We start from the raw sequence: 15,197 nt of genomic DNA, 5'->3' as shown, positions 1-15,197 counted from the left end.
TGTCAAATAAAAACAAGTAATGAAGACCATGGCTCAGTAAGACGCTTTTGGAATTCTGTACTCTCACCAATGGAAAAAAAACAACATAAAACAAACATATTAGTGGTTATTTTGGACCAGGTAAACAAACAGTGTGGCTTGAGTGATGATTTTAGTATTGAATGGCTTGAATTGTCATAGGGTTTTCCTGTAGGGACAGGAAAAGAGAGAACAGAGGTGTGGCTCCTCGGGCCCAGAAGGATGTAGGCAGACACAGTCATCATCCATTCATCAGCACTTTCTTTTTTGAGTGTGTCTTTGTGTCCTTCTCTGTCTCACCTCCCCACTCCCATCTCTGTTGTTCCTGCTGTTCATTGTTCTGGAGACTCAAGCTGCTGCCCTGCATTAAGAAAAGTTTTTTCCTGGGAAACTTTCTGTCCTTTCTTTAAGATTAACTCTCCGCAAGCAGTGGTATTATTTGGGGGTTTCATCGCAAATAGCTTTGGTTTTCCATTGCAGATTTAGCATCATCACTTGGACTTTCATTTAGAACTAATTGCAGTGAGTAGAGCAATAAATCAAATCAAATAAAGGTCAATTACCGTTTAATAATTGCCATATGTGCCCATATGTTGACATTCAACTTTTTGACGCTGAGGCCAAAGTGCACCAAATTATAAATTAGATGTTATACAGAGTATTTCAGGAAGTAAACTGGAGGTTTCCAAAGTGAAGTGCTCTACTTACACTCAATTTTAAACCTTGTTGTAAATAACTTCTGTGCCACAGTTTGAGCAGACCTGAGCGACGGCTCTTTGAATCCAGCTAAGAGTTATTTCCTATAAGCTTTATCAGCATTGTGGGATACATGGAGTCAAGTCTTTGACAGGGGCCAGTGTATACAGACACCATAGAGGGGCCACTTCTACATACTTGCTTCTTTGCTGTGCTCCAGTATTATCCTACTGAGAGAGGAATTGTTAGACACATCCTTCAGTATTATTGAAGGTTACAACACGCGAGTAGAAAGACTATTATTACTACCACTGGACCAGTGTGTATTTTTAGTTGTTACACCTTTAAAAAATATGTAAATGATTGATAAGTGGGCTCTGAAAACAGCTTTGTCCCAGTACAGGGGCTGGATCATCCAGAGGATTAACCACACAAAGGTGGATCCTTCAGAGGATAGCCTTGGTGAACTCATAAACCCAGAGTTGTTTAAGTTTATTGCCTGGGAGTTGCTCTTAAATGGTCATAATGTAAAAGTGAGTACAAGTCTATCTCACATGAGACTAATGGTGGATGTGGTCTAAAAGTCCTCAGGATTCAGCCCCGGAATTGGGAGACAGCCATTGTTTGTTCTGTAGTTGTCATAAAACTGGCAGTGTTGGAGATGGCAGTTTCCATTTCTTAGTTTTCTCAGCTCACTGGATTGTTTAAACCTCAACCCAACAACTCAGACATCCACACAATCCCTACACTAGTCTTCTTCATCTGAGATTCCTTCTCCACAGGAATCTGCTGCAGCTGGACCTTAAGCCCCTTTTTACCCTCTGCAACAGCTGGTGCTGTGTGTTTGGGAACAGAGGGTAGTCGAGGCCAAAGGGAGCATTTAATAGTAGCAGTAGTTTGCTCATTAGTTTTGATCCGTGTTTTTTATAGTGGTTCCTTTGGTTGAACAAATGTTAATATAATGGTATATGACTCAGCAACCGGATGGAATTTTCATAGTAGCTGGTGATTTCAATCAAATATACCTCAGAACTGTTTTCCCAAATTCCACCAGCATGTTCAGATCTCCAACAGAGGAAGACATATCCTGGACCATGTGTATACAGATATTCCTAGCAGCTACAAAACCCTCCCATGTCCTCACTTTGGTCTGTCAGATCGTATTTCTCTGCTTCTTCTGCCTACTTACTCTCAGTTGACACAGAGGTCAACCCAGTCAATGTGAAAGGACTTAAAAGTCTGATATACGAAATATCAACATACTGACGATAAAATTTCATTAAAATTGATCGAGTTAAAAGAATGGTCTGGAGTAGCTACTTCAAATGAGCAATGCATGCAGAGTAGACTCCTATAATGTTGATCACAGTTGGCTTCTTGTTACTCACCTCACATACCTGCACCTCACCCACCTACCTATACACCCCCACACACAGACACACACATCCCTCTTTCCCTGATTCTCTGTATTTGACTCTGAGTAGTGTGTGTACCCATGCGTATGTGTATGCAGCGCACTCAGCCAGGCAGCTCATCAATGGCCGTGGGATTTTGCTGAATGTTACTATGGTAACTGCAGTGAAATTGCTTCATAAGAGAGAGGATTGTTCATGAGGAGGATGAAATAAAACAGGGGATGGAGAATATGGAAATAAGGTACAGGAAAGGTGGAAGAGATGGGGGGGGGGGGTTTATGAATGAGATTTGATTTGAAAGTGGGATTAATGAAGAGTGCGGATATGAGAAAAGAGGAAATGCATTGGAGAGAATATAAAACAAGGTGCATCTAGATGTTGAAAGGGTTAAAATATAGAGATATGTTTTTCATCCCACCCCGATTCTTCGCTATCGCTGTTACTGTTTCAGTCGCCTTACCTCTCTCTATCAGTGTATGCGAGCCATCTCATTAATGTATTCATACAGCACTGACACAATCACGTTCTTCACAGCCCTTCGTCGTCGAGAGGTTTCGTGTTTTACATAGAAATTGTTTTGTCCACAGAGGAAGTGGCTGCAAAATATTAACTGGTGAGTCTGTGTGTGAAGTGGTTAGGTTGTTATCGTCTGCATGTGAATCCGAGCCCATGAAACCAGCTCTCCCCAGGTTGTATATCGTCCACTACTGTCCACACGCTCGATTTAAATGAAAATTCCATTTGGTTGGAGTGATTTGAAGCACAGTCCAAATGAGTGTGCAGCTGGAAGTAAGAGAAGAATTGTGAGGAAAGACAGGAGTGGTGGAAGCTTCTGTCTGCTTCAAACAAACTACTTTCGCTCAGCTAATCAAATTGCACCGCCAAGGTGTTCCTTTTTTGAATAACTGCCGAAATTTGAGGTGGTGCAAGAAACTGTGAGTAAAAAAAAGAGTTTAAATAACCTCATTTAGTTAAATGAGTAGCAGACAGTGATATCACTTATAACATAGCTGTTCTTAATATGTATTTGTCAGATAGGAGCCTCTGTTGCTCAAGTGCTACTGACTTTTCTTACCATATATCCAATAGATTGAAACCTTTAGGTGTCTTGATTTTCTCCTTTGCAGCACTTCAGGTAGCATGTTGCCCAGGAGATGACTCCAACTGACTTCAGTGTTCCCTGACATTTCTTCCAGAGCCACAATGAGGCTGGTATTTTCAGTTTTGAGCGTCTCGACAGCTGTTGAATGAATTGCCATGACATTCCCATCAACCTCTTAAGCTGTAATTAGTAGGTGAACATGGCAAACAGCTGATTGATGTTAGCATCGTGCATGTTAGCATGCTGATGTTAGCATTTAGTTAAAAGCACAGTTTTGCCTTATTACAGTCAGATTGTCTGTTTTTGGAAAATGATGAAAATGTTTAGGTGTACCACCCCCAGCCTAACTGAAAGAAAGCAGCTTTCCAGCACTGACACTCTGAACAGTACAGACGTAGCAGCCTGCTGCAGAAACACTTTCTGTCACATACCAGTGCCTACACCTTTTAATGTCAGCTGCTGTCAATCTTAAATGTACAGTACGGTACATACACAAGCTCTTGTTCTCTTTTCAACTCTTGCACACACACACGCGCGCACACACACACACACACACACACACACACACACATCTGACTTTGTTTGACTTAATTTATCTCCTTGCCATTCATCTCACCTTGACATAAATCAAACCAAATTGTCTTTAAATCTGAAATTTGAACCAAAAACAAATAATATACTGTTCCAAAGGTCTACAGTAGTTCTGACGAGTATAGAAACACACGCATGCAGACGAGCAGCTAAAGGAGAGTCTGAAAAAGTTGTCTGAGTGTTTCATCAGGAGCATCACAATGATTTCATCTCTGTGGTTGTGTGTGTGCATTCTTATATGTACAGACAGGATGTACAGTGTATCATAACAGGTGCAAAGGCACAGTGGGTCAGTAATCAAGACGTGTGTGTGTGTGTGTGTGTGTGTGTGTGTGTGTGTGTGTGTGTGTGTGTGTGTGTGTGTGTGTGTGTGTGTGTGTGTGTGTGTGTGTGTGTGCCTGTGTGTTGTGCCTGTGTGTTGTGCCTGTGTGTGTGTGTGCCTGTGTGTTGTGCCTGTGTGTTGTGCCTGTGTTACAGCATTGGACAGGGTCATGGCTTTGGATTCCATTAGTGAAGTGCCTGGTGACAGACTCAAGTGTAATCACTCTGAGGGTCAGTTGCTGTAGCTGCATCTTATGCGGTGCAGTAATTGGAGCAAAGTCAGATTTTTTCTCAACCAAACCCTTGGCTGTTTCACCTGCCACTGTAGGACAGAGGATAATAAAAACATTGTGACATCTGTGATGTTTTGGTGTTCTTGTTGCTTTTCAACTCCAGTTTTAAAAGCCGGATAGACTATTTTACATTCAATGCTGAAGGCCTTGCATTTCTTTGCTTTCCTCCTTCTTTTATTCGTGCATTGCAATTCAAAAGTACAGGATACACTCTAGAGAACACAGACAAAACCTACTGAAAGTAAGGACTAATTAGATGTTGAATGAATAGCATCCGAACATTGAGGCAAAGGACTTGGCGTGTAGAGGATAGAACTCATTTCTCATTCTGAACAAGTTTTTCATTCCCATTTAGGTTTGCATTTTGTTTATTTTCTTTCTAGCCACATGACTCTATGGATGACAGTGAGTCCACTACTTAAGAAAAAGATCTCAACAACTATTGGATGGATTGCCATAAAATTTGAAGTTATACTTCATCTACATTCTAGAGTCTGTTTCCCTTTTGCTACTCTTGATTCCATATATATACTTATGGTGTTCTTATCATTACTGGTTGTGTAGCTTGTGCAATATGGGTTGAAGTGCAATATGTGTAATTTGTGTACACTGTCCTTGTGCAGTTTGCTGCTTTGTTTATGTTTTTGTGCTAATCACCACTATTAAGGCAGCTATATGTACACAGCATTTGAGTCGCAAATTTCCCTACGAGGACAGTGAAATATATCGTATTGTATCGCATTGTATCATATACAGTGTATGTGTGTGTCTAGCCTGTTGCATTTTTACGTCTACTTCTGTGTTCTCTCCCCATCCCAGTTTTAATATGCTGCTGTTTAAATGTTGTGTTTTGCTGCACACAGTGCGGCTGTGCAAACAAAAGCCTGGGATAGAAGTAAACAAAACAGTGTCAGAAATAATTCCCCACAAAAATCATTCTTCCATTCATTCATCTGCCACTCACATGATTGTTATTACGGTGTTCTACCCAGACATCAGAGCCGTTTTCATCACAAAGTTAAACACAGAAAAAGAGAAGCTGCTCTGTGGCATATTTTACTTGTACTTTGTATTTTACTGTGTTTTTAGGACTTGAGGTTTTTTTATCATGCTGTGAGAGGACATAATTCAACTCTCTGTTAAATTATAACTTCTCAAATGTCTTTGCTTACATTGTGGAATTTCTACTCAGTGGTAGTCTTGGTTGAACCTTGCGTGCAGGAGGTCTGTTGTCGTAGCATCTGCCATGATTTGACTCAATGTTGGCAGAAAGTCTGAGATCTCACTCTTTGTTCTCGGTCATCTCAATATGTGATTGTAGTCAGCCAGACACAGTAGATGACCTGCTCCCAAGGATGTGAAAGAAAAAAGCAGTTGATTGTCGTTTCATATGGTTTTCTATAGCACAGCTGCATTCAAGGACCTTGCTAGCTGGTTTTGAGTACACAAGTGACTCATTTCCTCAGAATTTTCAAAGTGAAGGCCAAGGCAAGGCTTACGGACAAATACATACAGCCTAAACACATACAAGATGAAGTATGTGGGGGAAATGACTGCATATGCGATGGTCATTTCAAGCATGTTTGGTTCTTATCATTTTATCTGTCTATATAAAAGCCTATAATAACTCACATCCTAAAATATGAGCATGCATATTCTTACATACACAAAGAGAACATGGTTACTGTACTGAGAGCACAATCTCTATGAGACCAGGAGCAGGCACTTCCTGTTTGTGTCACCAAAAGGCCAGATAAAAAAACAGACTCAGAACTGTTCCACTGTGGCCGTCACTTTTTACCTCACTGTCATCATTTCTCTGTCTAACACTGCCTCCATTTTTCTGTCTGTGTATCTGCTACCTCTTTTGTCTCTAGAATATGATATCTGTGGAGACCTATCGTGGTCAAATGGATCAATTAAAAAAGGCATTATGAGATAAATAATCGAACAAATAAAGACAGACAATATACAGACATAAATATGATTTCATCCTCGTTTATTTACAGTCAACATAGATAGAGATAGAGAGAGATTTTTGAAATTATTAACTTTTTTTTATTTCACACTACCATTTTCCCAAATGACAAGCTATTTGCTGATTCAGTCTAAAGCAATAGCCAATCACACAACTGGTTCTGCCAATTGCGTAACATAATTATAAAAATATTTGTTATTATATTGCTGTTCATACGTGTGAAATTGAAGACTTTGGGTCCCCATAAATACCAGGCTTCACTGGTTACTTAATTAGAAAAGAAGATATGATTAGAGTTTTGAATGACTCACAGTATTTGTCATTAACCAACAAGATCAATGGATCTATGAAACTTTTAATAGTTTCTAGAGTGAACTTAGTTAATACACAATTTAATGGAAGTGCATTGAGGTGTTTTATGACTTTAATGTGCAGGTCAAACTATAATTTCCCAGCTCTAAGTCACCAATCATCCAGCAGTGCAGCTAGCAATAAATCACCTTCATGAGCAGCATGACTTTTATAGCCAGAAAGTGATATAATGTGCTCTTATTCTGGCTCGACTGCATATAGTGATGACTCATAATTGTTACTTTTTTGAGTACATTTTTATATTTCTTAAATTACATGAGCATTTACATTGACAAACACTGCAAACAGGGATAATAAAGCTTTATCTTGTTCACAAAGATCTACAACACAAATCCACTGATATGCCAATTCCAGGAGGAGAATTCAAAACTAGATTTTTCTCATGTTTGTTGAGCGGCTCAATAAAATATAATGTGACTTAGCTGAGCTGAGTTTAGTGTGTGTGTGTGTGTGTGTGTGTGTGTGTGTGTGTGTGTGTGTGTGTGTGTGTGTGTGTGTGTGTGTGTGTGTGTGTGTGTGTGTGTGTGTGTGTGTGTGTGTGTGTGTGGAGATTTTATAGACTAATTAAGCCCATGTTGGGCATATGGTGAGTACACAGTGCTGTTTTCCATGGAAAGTTCCAACAGTTTGTAAAAGTGACGGATAAGTAAGTCCTGATAAACGTAAAGTCTTCAAAGAAGGGTTGCTTACATTTTTGGTTCATACCTCAGTAAATCCACTTGAGAACACAGCAGCTGTGAGCTTGGCTTCATCTGTTGGTTATTTAGCTGATTCATACACAGAATTTAGGATGGAAAACCAACACCCTACAGTCTAGCCAATTGCTGAAGAGGCATATGACAGCTCAAAACATGTTTTTCAAAAGAACCCATGGTAATTAGTTCAAACCACAGAAAAAGAGGACACCTTTATTTAGCAATGCACACCATTATACCAGCAATATAAGCAGGAAATACATGTGCGACAGGGGTGTAAACAGGCCACATGATGTCAGAACAGCTTATATATGGACATTTTCAGGGTTTATTTGAAACCACAGCATCCCTCTCACACAAGTAACGTAAGCATTAAAAAAAGTTACTTTTGCATTAATGAAATTCCTGCTGTTTGCTTACTACACAAGTTTACAGCGCAGATATTCCATGGTTCTTGATATTAGTTATGCCAGAAGGGAATTATGAATAGAGACTCAGCATGTTGTGCACATGATTTATTTTCTCTGAAATATTGTATTAACATGATGCATTTTCCAAAAGCAATCAGCTGTCACCAATCACACACTGAAACGCACAGTGCACTGATCATGCTGCGTGACAAACTTAGGCATAAACAGGCATTACAGGTGTGAGCTATCTTACATTAAAAGGGCAAAGTCATTTAACCCCTTCTGTAAAATCCAGGGCTATGACCAGATTGCTACAGTACATGCTACTAACTAATCATGCAGTCGGATCTGAAAAGGAGATTACATCTTTCTTCTTTTGCAAATCCTGCAGTTTATGGCACAAAAACAGCCCCACGTGTGCAAGCATGTCAGGATGACATCACTCTGAAACATGTCTAGAGATTAAATGATCTTTGGATACTGGTATTGAAGGTATATACATTTTAAACACGTGTGTGTGATGAACAGTTTTTTTCTTTTCATCGAACTCCATCAGCTAGGACCCAAGACATCAATATGATTGCACTTTAAATTGCCTTTTTGTTCAATCCCAAAGCTAACTCTTCTCTTCCTTCTCTTCCCCAGCTGTGAGCTGAGTGATTGACAGGGCCGACAGATATGGGGAAGCAGAACAGCAAGCTCCGTCCTGAGGTGATGCAGGACCTCCTGGAGAGCACCGACTTCACCGAGCATGAGATCCAGGAGTGGTACAAAGGCTTCCTGAGGGACTGCCCCAGCGGGAACCTTTCCATGGAGGAGTTCAAGAAGATCTACGGTAACTTCTTCCCCTACGGAGACGCTTCAAAGTTTGCGGAACATGTCTTTCGCACATTTGATGCTAACGGCGACGGGACAATAGACTTCCGGGAGTTTATCATCGCACTAAGTGTGACATCACGTGGCAAGCTGGAGCAGAAGCTGAAATGGGCCTTCAGTATGTACGACCTGGACGGAAATGGGTACATCAGTAAAGCTGAGATGCTGGAGATTGTTCAGGTGAGTGTGCACAGAGCTGGATGGACACGTCACATAAATATACATATACCAAATATTGAACAGAATATGGGTTACAAAGGGGGCTAAAGTCTGAAACAGACAGACAGAAAATGATTGTAACAAGAAGTTTGACACACTTGGCCTCAAGTGTTACACACACACACACACACACACACACACACACACACACACATTAACTGTAACATTAGCCAGGGCAGTGATTGTACAAACAGTCCTGCCACTGTATCCATAACATACTCTTTATGAGGCTGAGAAAAACAGTGCTGGCATGTTAAGATCAGGGGGACATACAGCTCTGCTCCATGGAGGGAGGGAGCTCTCACAGACATGGAGCTGGATTGTTATTACTACATTTTAAAACAAGACAAATGAGTGATATGGCCTTCAGGACCTCATTTACTGCCTGCATTGAAATGTCAGTACTTAAAAGATGCATTTAGGTATTAACATTAATTGGAAACAGTCCTCGTCCTGCCACTGAAAGCAGTTTTGTAAACAGTGAGGAATTAATTAGCTTTACTCCTTCTTAAATGTGACTTTTATTGTTGTCTAGAAGGGAAAATGATCAATTTTCCATCTACTCTGCACCTTTTAAGCTTCACAAATGGAACTAAAGCTAGCCTAATACATCTCTGCTCCTCCATTCTTGTAGTCTGTAAGACTGAATTAAGTATTAATTATTACAGACAACATTGTCGTGTTTATGTGTGCGTGATTTATCTAGTAAAAGCATTAGCATATTTTGTAAAGCCTACTTGGTTTCTTTTATAGCTGCCAGCAGCCTAATGCTCGAAAGATGAGGAAGAGCGTTTATATAAAATCCCTGACAGTGTTGAAAGCCCTGCATGCTAACCTGTTGTTATTCATTAAGGTAATGAAGGTAAATGTCAGTGCCCAGCAGGCTGTGTGGGCTTTCAAATGTTCTTACCAGCATATTATTCTTCTGTCGGAAAAGAATCTGACACGAGCAATTTGAAGGAAAAAAAACCTGCTCATTCTGATTCTACAGGTTTAGTTTATCGACATATATTTGTGTGTGTGGTTTGTTCAGCATTAAGTTTACATTGTCTTGGCCGTGCAGCAGGGCACAGCTCACCTTGACAGAAGAAAACGACAAGGAAAAGGGGAACAGGGTGGCATTTCCTGCAAGCGTTTCTCATGTAAACACACTACTAGAGCTGCACACACACAAACACTATATGTTGGTGCATGTGGGTGTGTGTAAGCGTTCCCTCCACACTTTTTTTTTTTTCTTACTTCCTCCACATTTGTGTAACAGCAGCTTTGTTTCTCCCACTTCAGTTTCACCTTGTTTCATCTCTCCTTGCGCAGTCTTCTTAATTTTAGAGACACTACTTCTCTGTGATCTATATACAGTACAGAGTCTAGAGCCCCTTAAAAACGCCCTTGGAATCCCCGCTGATTGTGCGTGGTGGTTGTAATTGTTAAGTGTAATGCACTAAACTGCAGAATTTTGAAAAGATTGATAAAAATGGAAGTGATGAAAATGCATGTGAATTGAAAAAGAGGGGCATAATGCAAAATAGAGTGATTAATAATCAATTTTCATGATTTGTTCAATTTAAATCTAATTCAGTTAAAACGGTCATATCTGATTGACATTCTGGGTGGAAGCACCAAAAACTGCTTCCTGCAAACGATAAATGTCAGTTTTGTATTGTGACTGATGAGTGGTAGACGGCAGACAGTAATACAACCCAGTTGATTACCGGAGCAACACTTAAAAATATAATGTCAACGTTTATCAGATCAGTTGACAATTCATCATGGTATTTTTCCGCTCACACACACTTCATCACTTCATCATTCATTTGTTAACATATCTTATCACTTACATTTTGTCAATTATCTCTTGTTGCTTCCACCCTTGAGGCGACTTTCCTTCAGTGGGGTGATGGGGCTAATGATGAAACATGGGTCTGTTTTTATCACATCAAGACCGTTGTAATTTAATTGGCTTTGAAATAATCAAATCATATGATAGTTTATCACTGTTTTCATTTCATGTCCATTTCTAGCCCTCTGTTTTTAATTCAAATGCATTTTCCTTACCTCCATTTTTATCATTTAAGTTTTGTTACTTATGTTTATTTATGTTTATAATATTTAAAGAAGGGACGGTGCACATTAATTAACACAAGCACCAGAGTTTATCATTTAAATGTGCCAGATTTAGCCATACAGGCTAATTTTCAACTGAAGAAGGATATACCTGTAAGCATAACAGCACATAAGCACATGAAAACACATGAAATCGCACACTTTAGGATCCTCCTTACCCCGGGAATATGCACAAACATGAATGATTTGTAAGAGCGGCATTTAACATTGTAACGGGACGAGCAACAGAAGTAATCCTGGCCAGTTCAGCCACAGAACAGCACATCGTCCACTGTAAATAGAACAGATTCCAACAATGTAATCCACTAAATCACACGTTTCCAGATCTTGTGTCTTGATATCAGACAGACAGCTACTGCTAGCTTTTCAACTCAAATTAAAGGCCGTGTCCTGCAAATCTCTAAAGTTACTCTATTTTACTAACGTTGATCGAGAGGGTGGGAGAGAGAGAGGGCCCTAATGTTCATAGATGACTATGTTGTACCTGTCCGGCTCTCACCAACAAAAAATAATTACCTTAATTATATATATAAATATATGTTTTTAATTATAAATATATGCCGATTAATCCGCTATCTGCTTTTTCCTCCTTCCAGCTATCATTATGATATCAGCCTTTAAAAATCCACTTACAGTCGACCTCTAACACCTGGCATCATCTGATCTAATTAAGTCTCAGATAAGTGATGACTAACCTATTAGCATTTGTAATGAAACAGATTATATAGGAAATACATCATATCTAATAATAATCAAGCTGTCATCACCAAATTTAAATGCGTGCACACAGCTCATGGTGAGCGTATCTGCCTGTATCTTTTGATGCAAATCTCGACATGTGAGCGTGCTTCCATGCATCATGGCTCACGGACTGCTTTGTTTTATTCTCCGCTGCATGTTAATGTGTGTGGATTTGGATTAGTGACATCCGCTCCTCATGTTTAAATCTGCTCTGTGTCTTTCCCTTCATAACAGACGTTTGGTTTGTATTTTGATATTTAGAATTTTGCTTTCTCCAAGCGTCTGAATAACTGATTGTGCAGGTACAATAGCTATAGAGTTGCGCTAATCAAGGCAACTTCTCTGATTTATTTTCAACGCAGACACAGCCAGTCCTCAGAAATACGAATCTATAATGTCTCACATGTGCCTACGTATCATTGCTTGGAGGTTAAATTAGCCTCCCTACCTCAAGGCCGCAGTGATTCAGACCTGTCACTTCCTTTAGATCTTGATGACACAAACCCTCTGCCCACTTTCCATTAAAAGGTGGTGCTGTTCCCAAGGACAAAAGAATAGAAAGCAATGAGTCAGACGCTCATGTCTGGCTCTCGGCAGGACTCATCAATTGAAGTGAAGATGAGGACAAGAGTGTTGAAATGTTCTGCCGTAATGAGGGTATGGGTGTGAGTGTGTCTGTGATTCTTTAGCAAATGTGTTTGTGCATGTGGCATTTGTTAATTAGCTGCAGTTTATTAAAACGCTCAGAGATGTTGTCCATTTGCGCCATGCAGAGAAAAAACAGTATTGTAGCTCAAACTCTAATATGATTAAAGGTTTTCAGATGCAGAAGCAGGAGCTCTGTGTCTTGCTCATTAGATTAGACGTTGCCATTCCTCTTTGCTGAAGTGCAGGTTCATAAAAGCCCGGGGCCATTTCTCCCTCTCTGTCTCAGACACACAGGAGCATTTATACATAAAGTATTCATCTATCTTCATGTAGACCCTCTCCCTCTCTGCATTCAGCTGTTAGAATCTCCTGGTTCAAAGCCATCTGCCTCTGCAGAGAGAAAGAAGGCTTAAGGGAAAAGTTTTCAGGTTGTGCTGACTTCTGCAAGTAACTGCTGAAGTTAAAATGATGCCTGAGCTCAAAGTCTTTGAGTGAAGTCTGCAGCTTAGTGTGATCACAGTATCTGCTTTCAGTGGTATCAGAGGGCAGATTGGCAGGTGGATCTCATAAAGCTAAATCCATCCATTTTCTGCTCCGTGTCTGAGTAGGAGTCGTGATTGTAGCAGGCTAAGCAAAGTAGCTCCAGCATCCTTCTACCTACCTCATCACCCTAAAAGGCAACATGATATTCACAAACATCAGTATTTTTACTGGAGCATCGGTTTAAACTGACAAGTGAGAACCAAGCGGTGAATGAGCTTTCCTGTTCCACATCTTTGAATGTTTTCTAATTTAGCACAGTATGAGCGCTGCTGTGCATTGTGTCATTGCTCAGAAGGAATTGTGATTACTTTGGTTACCCCCTCACATCATTGAGCACCATAGTCTATGGCATTGATTTTGGGAATTTTGTGATTGCAAACCATCGAAGAGTAACAAGTTTGACAAGGTCTACAATCTGAAATGCAAAGAAATATGATTTGCATCCACAATAACAACTTTTATGTGACTGTACTACCTGCATTTTGGGTTGCATTTCTTTCTCTTTTTTGTTTTGGTTGGGATGCACGATGTATATCTATAAATTAGATGATATATAGACTATAAATTATTGAGAGATCTGTATCATCAGCTATAAATCATATCGGTGAAATAATAGCCGATAAATGGAATTGTTAGCAGTATGCACCTTTTAAAGAACAACAAGCACAGCCCGCTGTTTTGGTGCTCAGGTCATCAAACTGCTGCACCTGGTCTTGTTAGAGCGACACAGTCTAGACTATAGTGAGCCAAACATGTCGTCACTGATGTCAACATCTTTTACATTATAATACAGAACACGATTGTAATTTACGATAGAGGAGGTAACCTTATTAGAGCTATGGAACAATACATCATCAGTCTTTGCTCACTACATCTTAGCCTTTGTTACCCTCAGGCGAGCATAAACTACAGGTGAGAAACTTATTTTTAAAGTACAAATATGTGAAATTATCGGTTATCTTTTTGGTTCTGGCCATGAGAAGCAGACAATTTTTGGTTAACGATAATCGGCTCCAAAAAATCTGTGTTGTGCACCCTATTTTCTGGGTTTTCAATTTTTAGTTTTGCTTTGCATTACGCTGAGCTTGGGCTTAAAGGTAAATTAATACATTTCTGGGTGATGGGATTCTGTGTGGTACAGCTCTGCTGAAGTCTGATGCTTATAGCATTCTGGCAGCAGCACACCAGAATATCCCGTTAAATCTAGAGACACAGTTTAACGATACATGTTTTCATGTCTTTGTGGTAAAGATCTCTAATCAAAATGAAACTCCTTATTAGTGGAAAAAAACATGATGTCGATGACAGCCAACATGCGTTAATCCTATTTAAATAAAAGCACCGCTAATATAGTCTTTAGCATTTATAGTCAGAGCCTTTAGCATAGCTGTGGTCTCTAAGGGACTGTACATGGTTGCCTTATCCGCTTGGACACAAGGGTCCATGTGACTTATCTGACGATCTGCCCATGCAGACGCCAGCCAAAATCTGTGACTGCGTGGTCTGTGGGCACTGCAAGCACGCTGATTGTACATGCACTCCAAAAACACACTGGATGCTTGTTTCATATCCTGTCATATGCGCTGTATTCCCCATCCTATCCGTCCTATTTTCTTTCCTTGACTTCTTTCTCTGTTGTTGCGGCCAGCACTTAAAAAAGCTTCACCCAAAGAACCCTGTCATTCCCTCCACAGTGGTCTCCATGTTTTCCGTTCACACTTGCCTCCATTTGCCGCAGTGATTGCGAGCTGCAGCTCACTGCAGCTAGCTAATGGTCTCTCCTGCAGAGAGTGTGTAAATGCTGGTGATGCTCATAATTAGCCTTGCTGTGGGAGTAATTGAATGAAAAGGATCACAGCCAGCCTGGCTCATCTTCTTCGGATAATGACAAAATGGGAACACAATGAGAAAGACAAAACCGTCTCGTCCACTCATCAATAGTTGATGTCTAACCTCTGTCCAGCTTTTATCCGAAACACGGCGCTATCGGCAGATCAGACGGGAACAGAGACAACACATTGTCTTGATTGTCAAAGAAGAAGGGAGAGAGTGTTCATACTGGTAATTTGGTGAGATTGAACAGAACAGTTGGTAAAATGAATAGATAACTGTTCAGGCATGTTTAAAGTCGCCCTGGGAAACGTATTCATCTTTG

The 15,197-nt window shown here is 40.1% G+C and overlaps 1 protein-coding gene across 3 annotated transcripts in view; it reads left to right on the top strand.

Moving 5' to 3' along the window:
* The window catches only part of ncalda (neurocalcin delta a), a 79,683-nt gene that overhangs the window by 50,236 nt on the left and 14,250 nt on the right, over window positions 1-15,197 (top strand). For all 3 annotated transcript variants that reach the window (XM_084356684.1, XM_084356683.1, XM_084356685.1), the window contains one exon: window positions 8,537-8,947. In XM_084356684.1, coding sequence (XP_084212810.1) covers window positions 8,570-8,947 — 378 coding nt within the window. In that variant the 5' untranslated portion in view covers window positions 8,537-8,569. The remainder of the gene's footprint in view (window positions 1-8,536; window positions 8,948-15,197) is intronic.

Source organism: Pagrus pagrus, assembly GCF_965226575.1.
Source record: "Pagrus pagrus genome assembly, chromosome: 7".
Lineage (NCBI taxonomy): Eukaryota > Metazoa > Chordata > Actinopteri > Spariformes > Sparidae > Pagrus > Pagrus pagrus.
The sequence above is the reverse complement of the archived record's forward strand: the minus strand, read 5'-3'. Positions and strand labels throughout refer to the sequence as shown.